General features: G+C 42.4%; 1 protein-coding gene across 1 annotated transcript in view; it reads left to right on the forward strand.

Moving 5' to 3' along the window:
- Nucleotides 1–5,487: 5,487 nt before the first annotated feature.
- Nucleotides 5,488–24,052, forward strand: part of si:ch211-216b21.2 (heparan sulfate glucosamine 3-O-sulfotransferase 3A1) — a 37,107-nt gene continuing 18,542 nt past the window's right edge. The window contains exon 1 of the mRNA XM_020046333.3: nucleotides 5,488–6,409. Within this exon, the coding sequence (XP_019901892.2) occupies nucleotides 5,766–6,409 (644 nt within the window). The 5' untranslated portion in view covers nucleotides 5,488–5,765. The remainder of the gene's footprint in view (nucleotides 6,410–24,052) is intronic.

Raw genomic sequence — 24,052 nt, forward strand, 5'->3', positions numbered from 1 at the left:
GTTAAATAGAATTGGAATGTTGATGATGCTGTAAGTGTTTATATATAACATCTGCTCTGCAATAATATTGCCACCAATACAATTTACTGATTTACTGATTAAATTTATTTTTCTAAAAACATTTGTGGACCAATGAGGACCTGTTATTTTAAGATTTTATCCAATGAAAATACTGGGAATAACAAATAAGCCAGTTCATCCAGAAAGATCAATAGGTTATTTGCTATATAAAATCTTCATTTTGATCCTTTAGGGCATTCTAGACACAATAACACATATCATGCAAACAGAAATAAATTAAACAGTCGTGATGTCAGATATCCGTTAAAACCTGAGGTCATTTGGAGTCCATGGGAAAACCTGACATGGAACTCCAACCTAACAATCTATTCTAAAAACGAATCTAGCAGATCAAGTAACTTTTCTATTATGCCTTCATCCCCAGCACAAAAATACAAAATCAACACACTTTTAAGATAAATAACGTATGTATAAACAAAAAAAAACAAAAAAGAGAAACAACCAACTACAGCCTTAAATGATTCAATGTTTTAAATGTATTTGTGTTTCCATGGTTACTTATAAATAGGACCCTAACTCCTCATCAGGCCAGGACGCTGACTGTAAAAATACGTCCTCAGTGATTGGCCCACAGCTGTGTGTACACAACTCAGTACATGTCCTCTCTGGCTCCACAGAAAAACACTAGCTCCAATTCTAGATTCAAACAAGGCTTCAGCATCCATGATTTAACCACATAAATTGCCACATTGACAAAATGTGTAGGACCAAAAGCGTTCATTAAATACATTTTTCTTTAACATTTTTTGAGTGGGAAACATTCTAACATTACATAATTTTAGAGTGCATGCCATCTTGCAGTACAACGTGCAACATTTACGACTGTATGAACCCTTAATTAAGAATGACATACAGTTATAGATGAATGCAGGGCCTTCTTTTTTACTCTCCTTTTCCCTTTCCTTAACCCACCGTGCCCTCCACCTTCACTCAACTGGACCGCTCCCTATGTCACGGAGACCCTTCACACTGCCCAGGGACTGTGCCAGATATTTCCACTGCCTTTGTCACTGTCAATCATCAGATCCTTCACACTCTCAGTGGCAGACCACCTGGCAGGCCACTCCAACCAGCAATGTGGAGAAGATTTGCGTCCTCTGGTGTCCCCATTTCTTGGACCCTCTCCACTTCTGTCAATACACCAAGTTAATTGGCTCAGGTTACTTTCACGTGGTTTCTCCTGTCATTGCCGGCCATACAGGTGGCACTGACACCGCTTTTTTGTGCAGCTGGCAGACTACACTATGCTAGGTTGTTGGCCTACAATCTTAAGCTTAACCTTGACCAGACAGAGTTGGTACTCTGTACGAAGCCCATCTGCTCCATTTTTTCTTGAATATTCCTGCAACTCCACTGCGTCACCCTTCCCAGAGTGCAAAAATATTTGGTGTGACCCGGGGCATAATGGTGTCTTCCGCTGCAAACATCAAAGCGGTAATTGACTCCTACAGGTTAATGCTTTACGACAGAGTATGACCTTACCTCACAAGATGTAGTACTAATTCAGGCACTTGTCATCTTAAGTCTGGACTAACGCAACTCTTCTTTTGAAGAGGTCCCTGCTCTTGCCAAAACCCCAGCAACTTCTCAAGATCCTGAATCCCATCTGATCTTCAACCTTCCCAAATTGTTCCATGACGCCTTACGCTCTCCAGACCTCAAGCCTAAACTGGAGGTCTGGTGATACTTAATAATGACATATTAATTACATTAGTACCCAATTTGTAAACAATTGTGCATTGAATTCCCATTTGTAACTAATTAATTGGCCTTCAAAAAGGCCAGGAAAAAAATTATATAAATGTCATGTTGCTGTTTTAGACAAACTGCAAGTCATCACTATGCACCACCCTGGTTTTGCATTCACTACACGACAAATACAGGGCAGCAAGGGGAACTGCCCCTCGCTGCCTTCAGACAATGCTCAAACCCTCATAAAATTATAGGAACCTGCTGTTGTGGAAATTTACTGAGCTGATTTATTGATTAATTGGATTTCCATCACACTGCTCAAAGTTTCATAATAGCATAATGGCTAGCGGACTTCAAAAGCAAACGGAAAGCCTAGAATCAAGACTAGACATTATCAGCTGTAATCTATTGCTGCACAAATGATGTGACAGAACAAAACTGCCAAACCAGAACTAAATGGTATCATATCCCAATGAAAAAAATAGGAAATCAAAATGTAATTTGTTATAATTTATTCCATTATTTAGAAAGCATGTACCGTATATGCTCTATAAGTACTTTTTAAAACCTTTAATGTGAATAGATTACGCATTGTGATGCTTATGCAAATTAGCTTTACTTTTCAGCCTTAGACTAATCCATAAATGTCATTTAAAGTTTTGTTTTTTATTTTTTATATTTGATAATGTTCCCATCAGGATATAATAGCAGATTTTATACATTAAAATGATTTATTCATAACTTATTTGACTTGTACACTGCAATAACTTTTTATTTCTTATTGAAAGCCTTTGTTTTTTGTATTATAATTTAATTGTATTATTATTAGATAGTTCTTTTTTATTCAAACACTTACGGAAAAAATATTTTACTTGCCAGTGGATTTCATTCTGCCAAATAAGCAATACAATTAAATGTAATTAACTATACTATAAGTTTCTGCTATATAAACAGTATGCTGTGTAAATATATACTTGTTTTTCTATACTTAAACTTGTTACTTTTATCCAGACCTGGGTTCAAATACTATTACTCCTGGTTTAATATCTGAAATGCACAAGGTAAATATTGCATAATTTGGTCAGTTAATTGATTTACAGACTCTATACATGGAGGATTGAGATGGATTTATTGTACCCTAAGCAATCAACAGAAAAGTTTCATAAGTGCAAAAAAATATTAAAACAATTCTAAAGGATTTGAAATATTTTAATTAGTATTTGCTTTAATCACCTTTTCAGTGGTCTGAAGTTGTTCCATACTGGGTGCTGAGGGGATCATGATATCACTGCATAGTTACTGGGTGGCATTTAGCTAGCTCTATTATTTAGCTCTTAGTAACTCTTCTACCTTAGATCCTATGTGGGTGATTCCACTTCAGTTCATATAAAATTAACGTTTCCAAGAGTTGCTCAGTTTTTTGCCCCAATACACTACTTAGTCTGTGTAAGGCGTTTTTAATGTTAATCATAACTCATCCTAGTAAACACACTGTATTGTAAATCATATTTAAACTGTGTCCAAAGGTTTAAATGGTCGTGTTCCGATTAAATGTTTTGCTGTGTGAGCCACAAAGAAAATTATTTATTGTGTCAATAATATTGTATCAGATGTTCTCAATGTAACCTCCAACAGTACGACACTTCATCTAACCACATGTCAATCCCACTAGGGAGTTTTGTTACCGTCCACATTTCTGATGAAATTGGTCTTCCTGTTTTACAACCTTGAATTTTCAACTCCAGAAACCTTCAGCAGTATAGTGGCAGTAAAGATGTCTACTGTAGACTGACAGGTCCCAAACCTCAGAGCATAAAGCTGTCTGACAATGATGTGCAGTACTGAGACGCCTAACCTGAGTCCAAAATGGTACCTGGTATCGATATATAGTGCACTATTCTTTATTTAGGGCCATTAAGCTTTTGTACACTACTTTTGGCCAGAGGCCTAAGGACCCATTGTGGACACACTCAGTCTCCTGACTTTACCCAGACTACGTGGCCAATTCAATGATTCAAACAAGGAAATGTTGTAGCAACGATGCAGTAACTTTTAATACATATGACATTCGAGTGAAAAAAAAAAATCTAAATCTACAACGCTGTACAAAAATATGTCAGTATAACTATACAACAACAATCTGGGACAGATTATCTTATGATTTTAGTATTGGTCTTCACTTTGGAAAGTTGTGACTATGCCACATCATGGCCATTAGAATGTATTCAGTATGCAAAGTACAGTATAAGTGTAGCTATACAGTATATTCTAAAGACAATCAACAGCAGCCTCTCACTCTGTTTTTAAAATTAAATGCCAAACGTTGTATCCAAGATTCCAACAAGGCTGTGTCAGTGTAACCATCGTATAACCATAGTATAGTGATTTGGATAAATGGCAGAGATAAAAGTGGAATTTTGTTTTTACATGACTTCTAGACACTTTGTGCATTTTTTTGCTAAAGAACTGCCGTCTGGGTGTATAATTAAACTAAATGCTGTTTTTTGTGATTGAAGTAAATGTGTATCCTTGCACTCCTTGCACAAACATTTAACATTCTCCAAATAGCTATGTTACACAGACACACCCCAAATCACACAAAGTCTCTAATACTTTAGAAAAGCTACTAGTTGGCTGTGCGTCTAACTTTTGTCCTAACTCCTGTTCTTAACAAGGAAGTAACCTCAGTATGGGGTTAGACATGCACCCGTGATGCACATATCTCCCTCTCTTACCGCATTCCTCCATCTTGATGGTGACGATCAATGTGAAGACATTTGACCCAGGGTCCCCAGGGCGGCACTCAGAGCCAGGCAGGAACCTCCTATCACTTCTCTGCTTTTGAGGAGGTAGAAAAGACACGGGGTGTGATTTTTTTAAATGTGGGGCGCCCCCTGTATTGTGCCCCTAACATGGGGACATCTGGCAGGAGCAATAAGGCTCTGTGATAAAGGTCTCTGTCCTCTTTCTCGACCAGTGAGCTGTGCGGCATTGAAGCTCTGCCCAGACATTCTCATGCTAATACACAGAAAGGCTGACAGCAGATGTGAAACATTTGGTTCTGTTCTTGTTCACTTGTAAAGAAATAATGTGCCTGTTATCATTATTTTACTTTTTGCTGTTCTACCCTGTATTATATATAAAAGAAAAAAAAAAAAGAAAGTTTACAATGAAGCCCATCTTCTTTGGTGGCCTGTCTGAGGCAGAGAGAGGCTGGAACTTTCGTGTGACTGTTGGGAAATGGACAATCTAAAGAGATTGACTGTTAAAATGTTTCAAATGGTCAACAATTATCGTAATTTGAAGTTATAATAGCAAAAATATAATAATGTTTTAATAAAACGACTGTGCGTGTGTTCGTGTGTGTGTGTGTGTTTGTGTGAGGGAGAAAGAGAGAGAAAGAGAGCCCATCAACAGACAGGGAAGGTTAGAGACTGCTTTCCTGCCTGATGCCATTTCATTGGTCCCTGACACGCCTCTCATTTACCTTTGCATAACATTTTATGCACTCTAATTGGATAAAAACGTGCGTATCGTCTTTCCCGATGTCATACTGAAGTTTGATACAGTAGCCCGCACACGTGAAGAGTAGGCAGAGATGCTGCAGTTGACTTTGCTACATCTGTCATCTTCTAATCTTGAACTGCTGACAATACGGTATTGACAAAAGAGGATTCGTTTTAGGCAACATATCCAGCGTATAAAATATGAATTTTTCATGTTATAATTGAACTGCCCATTCTTTTGTTTTCTGACAATTGATACTTAACTTGTCAATATAATTGAGGTTGTAATAAGTTGAAAACAGCTCTAGCTTTGGGACGCACGAGAGGGTTCTTTCTAAGTGAGCCGCGTGCGAGTCTAATACGTGGATGCAGAGCGAGCTCCAGTAGCCGACGAGCTGTCCTCTGTAGTCTATTTCTTAATGGCAAGACCCAAGCATGTCTGCCTAGCATGGCTGTGGCTCTTGAACCGGCGACCAGCGGATCGTTATGGCTTTTAGCCGCATCTATTCGGACCCCCTGTCCCGAAGCATTTTCAAAAAATTCTTGGTCATGCTGTGTTCTCTTCTCACCTCCCTATACCTTCTCCACTGCCTCACGGAGCGCTGCAGCAGCATGCCCATCCCGGTGAAAGCCTCCAGCCAGGTCGCGGGCTTCTTTGCTGCAGAACTAGATGACTTGAGGTCGCTGAGGAGGAAAAGACTTTTACAGAAATGGACCACTGTGTCCAAGCAGGGCTCCAACCGCAAGAGCGCGGACGCCAAACACACCTTTGAGTTCTCCTGGTTCGATGATGCTGATACGGGACAGGTTTTTTACGGACCGGAACCTCAGGTGGACAGAGATTATAGCGAGAACCGTGAGCTGTCCCGTGATGTGCAGCTTTCTTTGGATGATATCGTTTCTTTAAAAAGATTATCACCTCGTTTTATGGTAAACACTGTAAGTACAGGTAAACTCAGCCCTCTTGGAGAGGGGACCAAGAAGCTGCCCCAGGCGCTGATCATCGGGGTGAAGAAAGGTGGAACGCGCGCACTGCTCGAGTTCCTCCGCGTGCATCCAGATATCAGAGCGGTGGGAGCCGAGCCGCACTTCTTCGACCGTAACTACGAGAATGGACTGGAATGGTACAGGTAGGTATTATTATAATTTTTGTATGCATAGGAAAAATATGAATTATTATTGTTAATTAATATGGATAACTCATGCTTGTTGTCGGCTTTCCCCAAATGAATCAGTGCAGGCAGAAATAAATTGTGTTTTGCGGAACAGTCTTTCAGAAGTTGTGTTGGTACGTGCGCCGCCAGTGCCTCTCACTGGCAACACTTGTTAACCAGTGCATGGAATAATTCAGGAGGGGGGCTTTATACTTGATTTGTTTTTCACAGTAAAGCCTAGTTCTGCACATTTTGTCTTGGAATGGTCTTTTATATTTTAGCAAATGCATAAGCATATTTACTTGTAAATCTGTCTTGAACAACTGAAACAATGCTGGATTCGAATATGCAACTAGTGGCTGAATGTCCAACTAAGTTGCATAAACGCCCTAATACAAAACACATCTAATCACATACTGTTTCTTCCACTTTTAAGTCGACATTTCGTTTTTTATCTTAAACCAATTAAAATGTAACTCAAAATGACTATTTATGTGAAGGCATTACGATGTAGAGGCATTACTTAATTAAGACAAAGCTAACGAAATGTATTTTCAGTTATATCTGGATTAAAAGCTCGTAATGCACATTTGTGAAAGACCAATAGTTGAGTATTTAATTACAATATTCTACAATACATGGCCATAACGAGGCCTATACCTTGATTTTCAATATGTTATTAATATTTAATTTAAATTAAACACAGTGGTGGCTTTCGTTAAACTTATCTTGACTGTCCGTTACACACTATGGCAGGGCCCAATATCCCCTGCACAAAAAGAAAATATATTACCCTATTAACATAATTAATGACACGTTTCATTGAATTTAAATTAACATTTTAAAAATGAGCTGTCTTGTAAATTATGAAATATCCTTTTGATTGATATATAACTACGAAAACACTCTTCATTGGGTATGCTCAACAATATAGAACATAATAGGCAATAAGAAAATTAAAGTAACACATTTCTATTCAAGATTTAATAGGAAGTAGACTCAGATTTCAGTCCACAGTCTCACTGCATATTGAGTAGCACTTTATTAAATTGCTGAAGGTGTATAAGGTCAATGTCTGAACTGGAAAATCAACATCAGAACATGTATACTCTGTCCTCCAAAATCTCCTCCTATCTTTAGTATTTACCCCGTTGTATCCCACTTCCCACTGCATTCTAAATGAACTTGTGATTGATAATATGGGGTTGGTTCACTTAGGGGTGTGTGTGTGTTTTTTTTGTGTGTGTGTGTGTGTGTGTTTGCATGCATGTTGTACGTCTGTGTCTGCGTGCATGTGTTCCTGTGCGTATACGTTAACGCTTTTGTGTGTGTGTGTGTGTGTGTGTGTTTGCATGCATGTTGTACGTCTGTGTCTGCGTGCATGTGTTCCTGTGCGTATACGTTAACGCTTTTGTGTGTGTGTGTGTGTGTGCGTTCTCAAGGGGATAATGGCTCTCCCCTCTCAGTGGGTCTGGGTGTAATGGGGCAATGCCGACTCTGCAGCTCTGTTATTAAGAAGGATTAGGGCTATAATGAAAGGTTACCTGAGTGTCTCAAGAGGTATAATTCAAGTTTTGATTGAGTTAACACTGTGTAGCTCATTCTTAAAACCTGGAGAAACTTTTAACCCTCCAACCCCTGCCAGCCTCTTTTACCCTGTCAGAACTGTCTAACATTCTCACCTCTCACCCTGACCTGACTGTCTCACCTCTCTCACCCTCACCTGACTGTCTCACCTCTCACCCTGACCTGACTGTCTCACCTCTCTCACCCTCACCTGACTGTCTCACCTCTCACCCTGACCTGACTGTCTCACCTCTCACCCTGACCTGACTGTCTCACCTCTCACACCCTGACCTGACTGTCTCACCTCTCTCACCCTGACCTGACTGTCTCACCTCTCACCCTGACCTGACTGTCTCACCTCTCTCACCCTGACCTGACTGTCTTCACCTCTCACCCTGACCTGACTGTCTCACCTCTCTCACCCTGACCTGACTGTCTCACTCTCACCCTGACCTGACTGTCTCACCTCTCACTCCCTGACCTGACTGTCTCACCTCTCACACCCTGACCTCCCTATCTCACCTCTCTCACCCTAACCTGACTGTCTCACCTCTCTCACCCTGACCTGCCTGTCTCACCTCTCTCACCCTAACCTGACTGTCTCACCTCTCTCACCCTGACCTGCCTGTCTACCTTTTCACACCCTGGCCTGCCTGTCTCACCTCTCTCACCCTGACCTGACTGTCTCACCTCTCACCCTGACCTGACTGTCTCACCTCTCTCACCCTGACCTGCCTGTCTACCTTTTCACACCCTGACCTGCCTGTCTACTCTCTCCTTTCTCATACCCTTTCTTAACTGTGTACCTTCCCCCTCTCATACCCTAAGCTAACTCTCTACCCTATACCCACACACAGACACCTCATTATTTGTGCCTCTATGAGAATGAATACTCTCTTTTTGCCATCCCTCTTTCACACACTTCTGTTTACCTCATCCATTGTGGGAGTTTAAGTCCATGAAGGTCCCATCTATCCAGAGGAGTTCCCAAGATTCCTCTTCATGGAATTTGGTCCATAGCCTCCAAGGACAAACTGAACAAACCCAACCTTTGAGCCAGTTACACTTAATTCCTTCCATTAAAATGGGGAATGGGCCTTATAATTGAAGTGGCCCGAAGTAGAAGAAATAAAGAAGAGTTGTAATAATGTGACTCAGGCCATTTTTGTCTTCTGCTTTTTGTCTTTTGTACTGCTTAATGGAATGGTGGGAAACATTTCCATAGCTTATTCAATGTATTTGGCAGTTTGATATATTTGTGCAAATGTCTAACTGATAAAGACAACAAAGAAGAACACATTTAATTATTAAGCCATGCTTCTTGTCTAGACAAGTGACTGTTATCCAGATGAAAAGTCCTTTATGAATTTCCCTTTTTGCCTGCCCTGTAAGTAGTTTTAGATCTACGTTGTTAGGTAACCAAGGGCTCAGAGTCACACGTCTCTCTACCTTGTAACCAGTCAATGATGCGCTAACCCGATATGTTTTGGTTCTACTTCAAGTAGACAAGGTCAGAGACAATACTGTGATAATATGACCGTGTTGTCCTCCAAATGAACAAGAAGGTCAGAAACAATACTGCGATATAATGACCGTGTTGTCCTCCAAATGAACAAGAAGGTCAGAGAAAATACAGTGATATAATGAAAGGTCCCAGTGGAAGGTGGTTTATTGTTATGTCTGGGGCCTACTATGTTTACGCCCCCTAGCTTTGGCGTGGCCTTTATCTACCCCCCTAACCGAGCCATCACCTGTTAAGGGATTTGAGCCTGGTCGGCGGGAGTCCGATGTATACGACATCACCAGACGGACTGAATTAGACCCGACCAAATACCATCTAATGGGTTAATCACCCTTCATAAAAACATGCGCAGATGGAGACACACGGCTGCTCAAACCACATGTATCCCATACATATGCTACCTTCAGCAGTCCATGTTACTGCGTTGAAATGCCATGTTCGAGACAAGCTGATTAGTATGTACAGGGACATATAGATCATGCATGTACACATTACTGTGTATGTAATGTTTATATAATATTTTTTTTTAAACTATGGTAACAGAGAAAAACTAAAGCAGACAAAAAATACTGTCAAAAAAAGCCACCCACTCTCATCAGCCACAGAGGACCCAATTTGCTGAAGATGTTATAGCAGTCCTCTCTTTTTCTTTAGCACTCAAATATTCTCTTTAGCGTCATACTTACTTAAAAAGTATCATTTCAATTTCTGGGGTTTGCATGAAAGGATGTCATACCAAAAAAACAAGACAATAATTAGGAATTGAAAGGCTGAGCTAAAAAAAAAATGCACGTGGTGTAAAATTAGGGACTGTCTGTATTTGAAAGAAAATTCTGTAATGGTGGTAAAAGTGTTCTTACCAAAAGCATTGACCTAGTCTGGACCCACATAGAAGGATTCTCTGGGGGGGTTTCTCTAATGCTCTTTGGCTGGCCCTGTCTGTCTCTGTGGTGAGAGGCTGTCAGATGTGGATATAGGGGGCGAGGGTATTCAAGTATGTAATGCTGGTTTTCACTGTACTCCAAATGCCAGGCATACAGTACAAGATCCAGATGTACAAATTCAGAATAAAATGTTGTTGTCTCGTCCCATGTTTGAATTCCATACATATTCCATAAATGTTCGTTTTTTCAAACCCTTTTTGTGATAATCGTTCTTTCCAAGATGTGTCTACTCGTCTAGCCAAATAGCAAAGCTGGTGCTGCTTCACGGATGAAAAAATAAGTACAAAGAAAATACATTCAGTCAGTTGTCAGAGCTGTTGGTGAAAAGCGGTTTAAATTCCCAGCATTTTCTGTGAACTCCACATCCAAGTTGTTCATATCTTGGCAGCGTTAGGTGTCAATTAAGTTGGTGGCAGAGTTGAAAGTGCTGCCTTGTTTGTTGCGGTCAGACATGTCACTCATCATTCGGCCCGTGAAGATGTCTGGAGGACCTGTGGGAAGAAAACACTGGCGGCTCTCTTGAGGGGAGTCAGGAAAGACATCTCAGCAGTTGAACTACTTTGGAGTGTGGATGTCTTGAGTGGTCTAATGAATTGGGGAGGTTTCCATAATAGAAAGGCCTATACAGGCCTTCAGAAACATTGCAATTATTTGACTTTGCTACTATTCTCTAAATGAATGAACTTGCTGTTCCTGGCCCGTTCTGGACTGAAGAAACTATATGGTTCAGTGGTATCAGATCCAGACATTTCCTTCGCTTCATAACGCCATCATTCAGCTATCTCTGCACTCTGCTGCCATCCTTACTGTAGTTTTGACACTAGGCTGACTCAGAACATCAGAGTCGCTGACATTTTGTCATGAGAATGCAGGGCGCTAGCTGGAACAAAGAACCCTACCAAACCCAGACAAAGGACCCCTCTTTGAGTCTGTCTGTTTCTGTTTGTATTTCTGTGTGTGTATGTTATTGCTTGCCACTTGGAGCCCCTGGGTACAACTGACAGCCGAGGTTGGCCTTTTATCTGGCTTTGCCAGGAGTCCAACTATGATGTGTTCCTTGTTCCTCCTCACAACCTTAAACAGAGCCAATTCATTTAAATGAGCTCAAAGTCCACACTCACTCTCTCTCCTCCCTGTCTCTGTTTTTGTTCTTTCTCTGACATACCTACTCTCTTTGGCACCAAGGTGTTCAACGTAGATTTAATACACTCACTTTGCAATACTCTATTGATCAATCAGAGTTTCAGTCCCATGGCAATGCATTGCTGAAAAAGAGCCACGTTGAAACGCCCAGAACAAGAGAGAGAGAAAGGAATCGAGAAATAAAGAGAGAGATCTTCTGAGTATTAGCTGCCGACCGCAGGGTTTTGAATGTGAATTATCATGAACTAAAACTGTACAAATAAAAACGGACACAAGGCCCGGGGCATGTCGATGACGACAACAAACACAAACACACAAACGCACACACGTGCCTAAGCCCAACCACCGACCCTGCACATCCCAGCAGCTGAGCCTAGAAGGCCCCCGTTGAGGAGAGAGGGAGACGGGGTAGGTCGAGCCACAGTGCTGGCTGTCAGCAGCTGCCCCCTGGAATGCGGGGAATCTGCCCCCCCCCCCACCCACCCCCACTGGGGGGGGGTGAAGACAGGCGGCAGGTGCAGACACCTCCCGAATCCCCCAGATGGTCACACCTGATGTTTTCACCTGACTGACGACCCGACCGACGCACTCAGGATAACAACCTGTCCGGGGTCCGGGGTCTCTTTTTTGGCCCCATAGGGGTCTGATTGGTTGAAGCCTCAAGGTCCTCAAGGATCTCAGAAACCCCTAAGAGGCTTTGATGAGAGTCTGTAGAAAGAAAGGCTAATTGACCATTTTAGGGGTCGGGTCAGGAAGGGCCACCAAGAGGGCTGCCTGCAAAAAATGTAGAGTTCACTACAGCTGACAGCAGATGGTAATGTTTGGAATAGAGTTACACTGGTTGCAGGACTCTGCGTAGTTGTCTATTTGCTTAGGAGATTTGCTTACACACTAGTCAGACAGCAACCTGCTTGACCCTTTCTTATCTTAAGGCCTCTTCAGTTAAACAGCTGTTGTTCTTGTGTTATGGGATATTCGTTTCAATGCTGATAACAATTCAGCGGTTCGGGGTTCGGATTACAAAAGAAACCAATTGGTTTGGGCCTACAAATATACAATGCCCTGCAACTCAACTCTGACTGATGTGTTTTTAGATCTCAGTATTTACTGAAGCATTTCTGATCATCTGTAAATGCCACAGAAGCAACATCGCAACATAAAAGATCTCTAGCTTTGCCTACAAATCTGCATACTGCTTCACTGTATTCCTTGAGCTCCCTCTGTGGAAACTTGCCATGTAATGTTTTGTTACATTGTTGTGCTTTACTACTGTTCCTTTAGGCATTTCTCCTGTTCATCTGAATGAAATGAAAAGCATCATGTCAGTGTTTTCACCCACTGACACTGAGGTATGTCTCCCTCCTCTACTTGGTATTTCAGTTCCTCTGGCAGCCGTGGATGGTGGGAGTAAAGTGTTATCCTTTCATAAACAAAGTGAAACCTTAAACCTATCATTTGGTCCTGAGAACCGTTGTGTTCGATTCTTAAAGAGTGCTTAAGGCTTCTGTCACGGTCTTTGTGGTCTACTCACTAAACAAACCACTAAACTACAGAAAAAAGTTGATGCAGATTGAGAATTCCTTTGGAGGCTTTTTCCAGAAAGCCACATTAATGTTGCAGATATAAGCATATACAGCCCAGCCAAAACTGCGTTATTTGGGCAGAGAGATGGCCTGGTAAATGATGCATGATGCACAGCACATACGTGTTATGGCTCTCAATGGTGTGGAATGGTGAAATAAACCCACAGCTTGACATGATGGATCCTTCTCTCCCATCACATAGGCAACAGCTTTATCACAGGACAGGGAGCCGTCCACCACGTTTTCTGCAAATGAGAAAAAAAGAGGGAGAGCGAGTTGGGATGGAGACAGAGAAAGAGAGGTAGATGGGGTGTAAAAAGAGAGAGAAAGGGAGAGTAAGGCAGGAGAGGGAGAGAGACATTGGGGAGAGTGAGAGAGGGTGAACCCAGACCTCTGTAAAGCCTGGGAACTAATAAAATGAAGGAATCCCTCAACTCCTGAGTGTTCTGTTTTCCGTTTTGACCGTAATATGTTTCTCTGAAATGAATTCGCCACAAATCCAATCTGTTCAGCTTTTTGGCACAGTTTTTGGAGTGCCTGTAAAAATGAACAGCAGTTTGGTCAGTTGAATAGTGACTTCTCAAGTCTACACCTCTGCAGTGAATTCTTGTTGCTCTTGTCTCCTCCACTTGTCCTATTCATCTGTTTGAAAAGGTAAATATCATACTTTCCTCACGCCTATATTTCTGCTTCCACTGTGACTGACTACCTGCCTCTCTGACTCCATGCCTCTCAGACACCCTGCCTCTCCGACTCTGTGCCTCTCTGACTCTGTGCCTCTTTGACTCCCTGCCTCTGTGACTCCATGGCCTTTTCCGCTTCTTTGATGCCTTGCTCCTGCCTCTCTGCCTGGATGCTTACCCACTTGCCGTGCGGACGTTATCTGTATCTTTCCGTTTGTGGTGATGGAATGGTTCCAATCCTCCAAACCGCCCTAGACCTCTCCTGCCCTAGAGGGGTATGTGGAGAGCCAGCCAGGCACTCTGTCTGGATCCCCCCTTCTCCCGTCTGCAGGCCAGACTGACGGAGCACAGACAGGCGATGAACTCTATACCACAGGCAGAGCCACTCTTAACAACTACCTATGGGCACAAAGTAGATATGCCATACTGGCAAAACCTACTGCTTTTCTTTGGGTATGTGTAGTGAGGGCATTAGTTGAGGAGAAACAGTATGACCAGCTAACAGTTGCTGTACCTCATATACATCATGTGCCGTACATTTTTTAGCTGCTGGTGGAAGTATCATATCGGAGTTGTTATTTTCGTGGACATTGAGTTGACTACTGGATTCCTGTGCATCCAAACCTCCTGTTTTTCTATTGGATGTCTCATTTACACAATTAACCAATGAGCAGAAGCCAGGAAAGAAATGCAAAGGAAGGTGGAGTGTTGCGAGAGAAACAGAACATGCGGGAGATTAGGGTTTGGCAGTGCTGTTATAGCTGTATGCGTGGCCAGAGACCCTGCAGATTCTGTAATATGGATTGTGTTCCAAATGGCACCTACCACTTGTTCAGGCTAGCGCTCTTGGCAAAAGTAGTGGCCTAAGTAGGAAATAAGGTGCCATTTGGGATGCAAGCATGGGCAAGTAATGGAGCAAGAGAAGGAGAATAGAAAGACAGACTGGATTTTAATCTGTCCTGAAAGGCCGTTTGGAGAACAGAAGCACCATGGACTCTTTACATTTGTGGTTTTTAGAAGAGGTACCTGCAATTCTCTAAAGTAGAAACCCAGCTGTTCTTACATGGGTTTTACCCAATCTGTATTGTATTACTGGACGAGATTGAAAAAAATACAAAAGAAAAATCTGTTTGGGAAAAAAGAAAGTTAGTCGTATTAAGTGGACTATGGAGTGGTTTGTACATAGCCAAAAGTACAAATGAAGTATGTCAGTGAATATATATAGGGCTCTCTGTCTCGCTCTTTCTCTTTCTAACTCTCTCTCTCTCTCTCTCTCTCTCTCTCTCTCTCTCACTCACTCTCATACATTCATACAAAAGACCAAAATATGCAATTAAACCCTGTTTCTACTTCATTTATTCTTTGAGACAAAAGAGAAAGACAGAAGACTCGACCCCACAGCGCCATAAGTGGCTTGATTAAAGAGAGGAACATGGTAAAAAATGAGTGTGCCACCCGGTACCCGTTCACTGATAGATGGAGTGCAACAGCTCAGCTTGGCCGTTTTGCATAAATATGGAGGATAGGACAATGGAGGTGTGTGTGTGTGTGTGTGTGTGTTTGCGGGCGTGCAGAGTGTGTGGTGATTCAGGATCTCTGGCTCCTGGGATGTGATTGATACGGGCACAGTGGAGCACGGGGGAAGCCACCCAGTAATTCAATTCATCTTAACCTGAACACTTGTAATTGCTAATGTAACTACCCCTGACTGTACATTAGGCCGAGACAGGGGGAGATTGCTGCTGTCAAAAGACCATGCAGCTGTACCCAGACAGTGATAGAGAGAAGGAACATCTTCTATGTTCCACAGTTCTAGTTCCAGAACAAAAGTGGTTCTTTCAGCAGTGTGATAGGACTATAGCTTCTTTCTCTCTTTCTCTCTCTTTCTTTCTTTCTCTCTCTGTCTCTCTCTCTCTCTTTTCTTTCCTTTTTTCCTAAAGATGAGGATTTGCATGTTAATGAATGAAGTTGGGATCAGAACACCAGGCTTGGATAGGATTTCATTCTACAGAGAAATTGAAAGAAAATAAGCATTGGAGAAAATTGTCTTCAAGATGGAGTGTAGTGTAGATGTTCGACTGAAACATATTAACACCCAACCTAGTGAACACAGCTCAAAGGCGGGGTCTGTATTTTGTTGTGGTCATGGTTACCACACGCCAGCTGCTGACATTTTGTTTTTGTGTTTCCCTCCATCATTTCCAGGCCCTTGTGACTTGACAGTAAATTATTTAAACATTCCTAAATATATTGAGCCTATTGTTCTGAATGGAAGGTAAAACAATGGTTTTATGGTGCTGACCGCTAGAGACATAAAGAGGTTTTAAGCATCCTCTTGATGCTGGACACCTTGAGAACAGTAGATAAATCTATTGTTCTTACCCTTTGGTGTCTGATTTGTTTTCTGACACCCATTTCTGCCTGTCAAGTCCAGCAGTGTCACTGGTTCTTCTTTCTGAACTGCATTGGCTTATTCCACAACCATGTCTCTGACCACCATCGCCTTCCCCAACACACCGCCATCCATTATTTATTCAGCCAATTACATGAGATGAATAATTTAATAGATGCTCTGATCACCTCCATTTAGAGAGCCACTCCCCCTAAACATCCCAGAAATCCCCACCCAAGAGGAGGTTTTACAGTGTAGGGTGGAGCGTCCCTAGACACAGATCTTCTGCCAGTTTAGCAGGTCATTGGACCAGGGGAGGCTGATCATGGATCTATTCCTTGGTAGTGAAACTACATACTATGTATCACTACCACAAAGTTGCGTGTTCTCGGTCTCTACTGGTATGAACAGAACCCGTTTATGGGGATGATGAGGGATTGTTTACCAAAATTACAAAATGATACATTGTGTCTTTACCCTGTAACCAGTCTGTGGACAAAACATGACAGGAATACATGCTTTGGTTTTGTTTCCCTGGCATTTGTTCTAAATTCTAGCATTTTAGCATTTCTGGCATAAATCCCATCTAAGTCTAGAGACCTATTTTCACACACCATAACCAAATTATCCAGAAGAATTTGAAATGTATTGCTCAACAATGGCCCTTAGAGATGATTTTAATATGACACGCATACTATTATAATATCAGTACCATGATTATGTGGCATTGGTGAAACAAATCCCATTCGGGGAATGGTACCAATAAGAATGTAACATAAATCATTTACAGATAATGTATGTGATTAACAAAATGTTAATGGGTGTGTTGTGACTGTCCTTATGGTTGGCCACGGTAGAGTTTCTGTGACAAAGGCCAGCCATAATTATGAATTGGACATTATAATATAAGTATGGGAGAAAATGTTGTTTTCAGGAATTATTTTAAGTGTGAATTATTTCTTAGCAATGGCTACAGATGAATGTTTGGAAATACACTATACACTAAGGCCTATTTCAATTTTGCCCTCACGCTTTTCTACCCATCGATAGACTGTCACCTCACTCATTGTCACAACATTGTTGCGTGAAGAAATCTTTTTCTGTCATGGCTTCATGAGTCAAGGCCTAGTCGTTTTTAGACATGCTGTATATGAAAGACCAACAAAGTATGTTTATCTCTGATGAAGAGATCACAATCCACCCTTTGTCCTCAGGCCTGAAGAGCGGATAGACTATAGCGTCCATCCTTGTTGCTCGTTTTCATAACAATTTACAACCAGTCAAATCACTCAGCAAAATGACTTCCTGCTTCCTGTGCCCTCCCTGTTGTTTACTGGACAATCATGGGACATGGCGACCAGCCGGCGAGTCACCATCAACAGTGATTTATTTTAATTTGTTTATCTGCATAATTGATGTCTCCCAGGCCCCACTGGCCCTGATAATGTTAATTTTATTACACAAACTATTCAAATATATCTGAACACAAATGAGTTCAGGGCCCCCCACAACTATATCCGTGTTGTTCGCACATGTTCAGGGCCTTGGTTGTTCCTCACCTTTTCTCACATCAAGTGATGACCAAAATATATTACCAATAAAAACAGGTGTTTTTGCTAACCCCTAAAACCTGAAACGAACTATTAACCCAACCCCAAAATTCTAATTTTTGAATTAAATCTAATCCTAAACCTGTTGTCGATTAGGATTGTGTTTTGTGTAACCCCTATTGTCTAACCCTGATTCTTACCCTAACTTTAACCTCAGGCCTAAAAAATAATTTTTTCTAGGGGATGACTGGTGTATATAGACACACACACACACACTAACACAACATTCTTCACCGTTCCTTAAAAGCACAGAACTTTGGTTTAGGGCCATTAATAACCATGTTCCTATCACAGAGCGAAAAACGTATGGAGGAAATGGATCCCGATATTTGTCTGTCCATTTATCTCTTCAATAAGACTTTTTCTCTGACAGTAAAAGCAATGTATCCCTTCCTGAGGAATTTGAATGAAGGAGGATGGAATGGGTGAGTCCTGGTTCAGCTCCAAGGGTGCCAAGCAGTTTGGAGTTGCACTTTATAAAAGTCAAATGTGATGTTTCATAAGGGGATCTAGGCTAAACGAAAAGAAGGCGAGGAACCAAATAACACCCTAGGAAACAGACATATTCTTCACTTCTATGTTAACTGAGGAAACATTTGCTTGCGGTGAAAAAAAGTCCAATTATTTTGCAATAAGAAATGGAATCTTTTAAATCAAATTGTTGAACTTGCATTATTTTGCATTAAATCATTTTTCTGTGTAAAAAAGATTGCCTCTCGTTGGTCCTCCTAAACTAAAACCAGTTATTTTGTCTATATGCTTGATACTGTGAGTGTTTCATGCCTCATTAGGTTATAATTCAGCTTTGATGAACCAATCTATGGTTGATTTAATACATTCACCATTAACTAGACTCATTAAGGGTGGTCCTCCTTGAGAAGCTTAGCTATTGATTAAGTTGTGGAGAACGACCCTGACCATTGATTCGTTTGCCTGTTGGGAGGGAGAGAGTTACAGAGCAAAAGGGGAGAGAGAAACAGTGAAATGGCCTTATAAAGTCAATGTATACTATATGTAGTAGCCAAAGGGTCAGACTAGTTTCTCAGCTTCAGTAATGATTCCAGGCTGTTGTGAAATGGTAGAACCTTTAGCCAACTAGCCATGATCTTTTTTTCTCCATGACCAGACATAACATCAGAGATAAACACACAGACAGATCCTTTTGAACCATCAGGGAGAAGAACCCAGTGGCCAGAAAGTGCGAGATGCAACAGGATGGAATGTTCCGTCCATGTTCTCATGAATGATCTCTGTAAAGTTTTCCTCTTCCTAAAATGAAAATATGATCGCCTGGACTGATTGTTTAGACTTTATCCTTAGCCAAAGTTTAAAAAAGGAGCAGAGGATAAATTGTAATTAACCAGACAAACTTTAAAAAGTTGACTTTTCCTAAAAAAACAAAATGCTATAACGCACCAGTATTACAGACTAGGATCTTGCTAGCTTTGCTTCACCCACCTCCATTCCTGTGCTCTGCCCACTCAGCTTCACTAGCCTCCAATTGTCTATTGTGGTTCAGTTCTAAACATATGTGATGATAATGTAGATGGTGGAAGTGAACACGTTCAAGTTGAACATCAAACTAAGACACTTTTGTATGTATACACCTCGCAATAATACTGTTTTTGCCACAGTATATTTTTTAAATAATAAATCAGATTATTTGTCATGGAAAGATGCTACTGTTTCCCCATTGTACTCCTTTTAAACCATGGGTTATGGGAGGGTTAATGTGGGAAGCCCCCCGCCACCTCAACCACACATATACACACACACACACACACATTGACAACCCACCCTACACACCCTTTTACCCACACACTGCTTCAGTGGGCTGTTCTGACATACCATTCCTTACATCATATTATTTTCCACTTAGCCACTTTATGGTCTTCAACTTCTTTTCTCTCTAACTAGCTTCTCCTTTAACTGAGGCCCTCTTTGGCCTGGTCCAAAACCACCAGGAGGGCTTTCCCAAACCCACAAACCTTTTCAACATCCTCAACAATTTCCCTCGGGTGCTTCTGTTCATTTTGTAACTCTCCGGTGATCACCTCAATGCACGTTACACCAGAAATGTAGAAGACTGGCATGGCATACGAGCTCACGCACGTGTGGTGCACAACCAGGCACAGCTAGTTCCCAGCACAGTCCAATACAATGAATACGCACTATCCCAAATAGTCACCCCTGGCAGGGTTTAACACAGATATAGAACTGGAAACACGTCTCCCCGTGGTAGATGTGCACAATGTACTATTTAAATGACGGAACACTAATGTAAATGCAAATGTGATTGAAAACGACTACTATTAAATTAAATACATTTATCATGAACACTGTTAATTGTGAAATGCATTCTGTTCTTGTTTGCCTTGCTACTCTCGGTATTAACTGGGGTTTTTTCACTCTCTCTCTCTCAAGCCACATCTTCATTATTTTCTATGCACTGTTTTATTTTCTAATAGCGATTTTGCAGCTGTGTGTTTATTACCGGTGGTTTACTCTTGCGTATGGAAGGCACATCCGTCATTCAAGGCTGGTAGAGTTTGACTCAATGACACTGAAAACATGACACCTCTCCGGAGCACTCCCTCAATGTTAATGTGTTTTGGGAGGATTACATCCATGTGAAAAATGGAAAACGAACACCCTGATTAATAAAATGAATCATCAAGACACTGCCCCTCCTTTTGAACACCTCGTTTAGCATTGCCCTGGCAACATAGTGTGCTGTGTCTGTGTGTGTGTCTGTCCGTCGGTATGTATGTACAGTATTGTGTAGGGTTTGTGTGTCTGTGTATGCGTGTCTGTTTGGTCATTCATCTCTTTGTGTGTGTGTGTGTGTGTGTGTGTATGTGTAAATTAAGACATTAGTTATTGAACAGATAATACAAGGCGACAGCTGAAAGCGCCTGGCATTATAATGATGCATAAATACAAAGCAGAGCTGATCGTAAAGGAATGAAGGGAAACATCCATCAAACAGATAGCTGTTAATCTATAGGCTGGTTGTTAATATTTAGGACCCTTTCTTTGGGGACAATTTGTGTTGACATACACTCACCTAAAGGATTATTAGGAACACCATACTAATACTGTGTTTGACCCCCTTTCGCCTTCAGAACTGCCTTAATTCTACGTGGCATTGATTCAACAAGGTGCTGAAAGCATTCTTTAGAAATGTTGGCCCATATTGATAGGATAGCATCTTGCAGTTGATAGAGATTTGTGGGATGCACATCCAGGGCACGAAGCTTCCATTCCACCACATCCCAAAGATGCTCTATTGGGTTGAGATCTGGTGACTGTGGGGGCCATTTCAGTACAGTGAACTCATTGTCATGTTCAAGAAACCAATTTGAAATTATTCGAGCTTTGTGACATGGTGCATTATCCTGCTGGAAGTAGCCATCACAGGATGGGTACATGGTGGTCATAAAGGGATGGACACGGTCAGAAACAATGCTCAGGTAGGCCGTGGCATTTAAACGATGCCCAATTGGCACTAAGGGGCCTAAAGTGTGCCAAGAAAACATCCCCCACACCATTACACCACCACCACCAGCCTGCACAATGGTAACAAGGCATGATGGATCCATGTTCTCATTCTGTTTACGCCAAATTCTGACTCTACCATCTGAATGTCTCAACAGAAATCGAGACTCATCAGACCAGGCAACATTCTTCCAGTCTTCCAATTTTGGTGTGCTTGTGCAAATTGTAGCCTCTTTTTCCTATTTGTAGTGGAGATGAGTGGTACCCGGTGGGGTCTTCTGCTGTTGTAGCCCATCCGCCTCAAGGTTGTGCGTGTTGTGGCTTCACAAATGCTTTGCTGCATACCTCGGTCATAACAAGTGGTTATTTTAGTCAAAGTTGCTCTTCTATCAGCTTGAATCAGTCGGCCCATTCTCCTCTGACCTCTAGCATCAAACAAGGCATTTTCGCCCACAGGACTGCCGCATACTGGATGTTTTTCCCTTTTCACACAATTCTTTGTAAACCCTAGAAATGGTAGTGCGTGAAAATCCCAGTAACTGAGCAGATTGTGAAATACTCAGACCGGCCCGTCTGGCACCAACAACCATGCCACGCTCAAAATTGCTTAAATCACCTTTCTTTCCCATTCTGACATTCAGTTAGGAGATTGTCTTGACCAGGACCACACCTTTAAATGCATTGAAGCAACTGCCATGTGATTGGTTGATTAGATAATTGCATTAATGAGAAATTGAACAGGTGTTCCTAATAATCCTTTAGGTGAGTGTATAGTATTAGAGTTGTAGTGTGGCTATGTTTTCGTTCCCTACAATGACTCTCGGGAGGGACTAAGGCTGGTCGCTGTCTATGCGTGGGCCTGTCAGAAGCAATATCAGAGCCACCAATTTGGATTTTTACAAAATGTGTGAATCGGTGGAGATCCAGCGTTTACAAAATGACAGTGATTGGCCCAAGGACAGAGCTATAGTGATGAAACTGAATTCCCTCACACACCACAACGAGGGGGCGCTGCATTATTTGCTGGCTTGTTTATTGTTGCCTAGCTATTTTTTTTTTTGTATATAGTTAACAGCTCAGATGATCCTGGTAGTTAGAGGACAACAACCCTGTTACAGGTTATTCTACACTCCTGGTCTGAAGTCCGACTTCCGGCTGAAGTCTCAGTATCAGGCAGATCTGGGCAGGAAGTGGTCTGTTTCTTTTACATAGGATTGAGTGACAAATAGCAACCTATTGACCACAGTTTATTGCTTTTGACAAGAGCCCTATTCAAACTTTGTGGGTGGAACCCTAAAACGTCATTCAGGACCCAAGTCAGTTTGGCCTGCTGCCTTGGCCCAGGTCTTCCAGGTTCTCAGCAAATTCTTTTGAGTTTTTCTGTTTGACAGGAGCCCAGCTACCTTCATTTAGCTATTTGGTTCATTTTACCCGGTGTGACATATACAGTAGACTTGATCCTCTCCTCATTTCCCTCCACATGCCCTCTCCACATGTCCTCTGTCCCCCTCTTGCCATGTCCCCTGTCCCCCTCTTGCCATGTCCCCGTTCCCTTCTCCCCATGTCCCCTGTCTCCCTCTTCCCCTGTCCTCTGTCCCCCTCTCCCAATGTCCTCTGTCCCCCTCTCACCATGTCCCCTGTCCCCCTCTTCCCATGTTCCCTGTCCCCTGTCCCCCTCTCCCTATGTCCTCTGTCCCCCTCTCCCCATGTCCCCTGTCTCCCTCTCCCCATGTCCCCTATCATCTGTCCCTCTGTCCTCTGTACCCCTCTCCCCATGTCGCCTTTCCTCTGTCTCCCTCTCCCCATGTCCTCTGTCTCCCTCTCCCCATGTCCCCTGTCCTCTGTTCCCCTCTCCCCATGTCCCCTGTCTTCTGTCTCCCCATGTCCCCTGTCCTCTTTTCCACTCTCCCCATGTCCCCTGTCCTCTGTTCCCTTCTCCCCATGTTGCCTGTCCTCTGTCTCTCTCTCTCCCCATGTCCCCTGTTCTCTGTCTCCCTCTCCCCATGTCCTCTGTTCCCCTCTCCCCATGTCCCCTGTCCTCTGTTCCCCTCTCCCCATGTCCCCTGTCCTCTGTTCCCCTCTCCCCATGTCCCCTGTCCTCTGTCTCCCCATGTCCCCTCTCCTCTGTTCCCTTCTCCCCATTTCCCCTGTCCTCTGTTCCCTTCTCCCCATGTCCCCTGTCCTCTGTCTCCCCCTCCCAATTTCCCCTGTACTCTGATCCCCTCTCCCCATGTCCCCTGTCCTTTGTCGCCCTGTGACCCTGTCCCCCTCTCCCCCTGTTCTCCCCCTTCCCCCTGTCCACTACACCCTCTGTACTCTCCCGCCTGTCTCTAGCACTGGATTGTTTGCAACTGGTGCTAATAGTATAGCAAAGTCCCTCTCTTATACCTCCCTATCACCTGTTAGTTATGCTAGGTTCCGCTGCCTCGACAGAAACCACATGCATTCAGTTCCATTTTCCCTGGGCTATTTACTTAATGGATAATGCAGGGGGGCTCAGAATGGAATATGTGCATTCGACCATGTTGTTAACCCTGCGTGCCTCCCCCACCACTGACTACCAGCCACGCAGTGCTACATTTAGATCGAATAATAAATCATTTTAATAAGTAGTTATTATTGCTGCATCTTATTATTTAATCCTCCCCAGTGTTTTCAGTGGAAACACTGCAAAACTG

This window comes from Esox lucius, chromosome 5, assembly GCF_011004845.1.
Source record: "Esox lucius isolate fEsoLuc1 chromosome 5, fEsoLuc1.pri, whole genome shotgun sequence".
In the NCBI taxonomy this organism is placed as follows: Eukaryota; Metazoa; Chordata; class Actinopteri; order Esociformes; family Esocidae; genus Esox; species Esox lucius.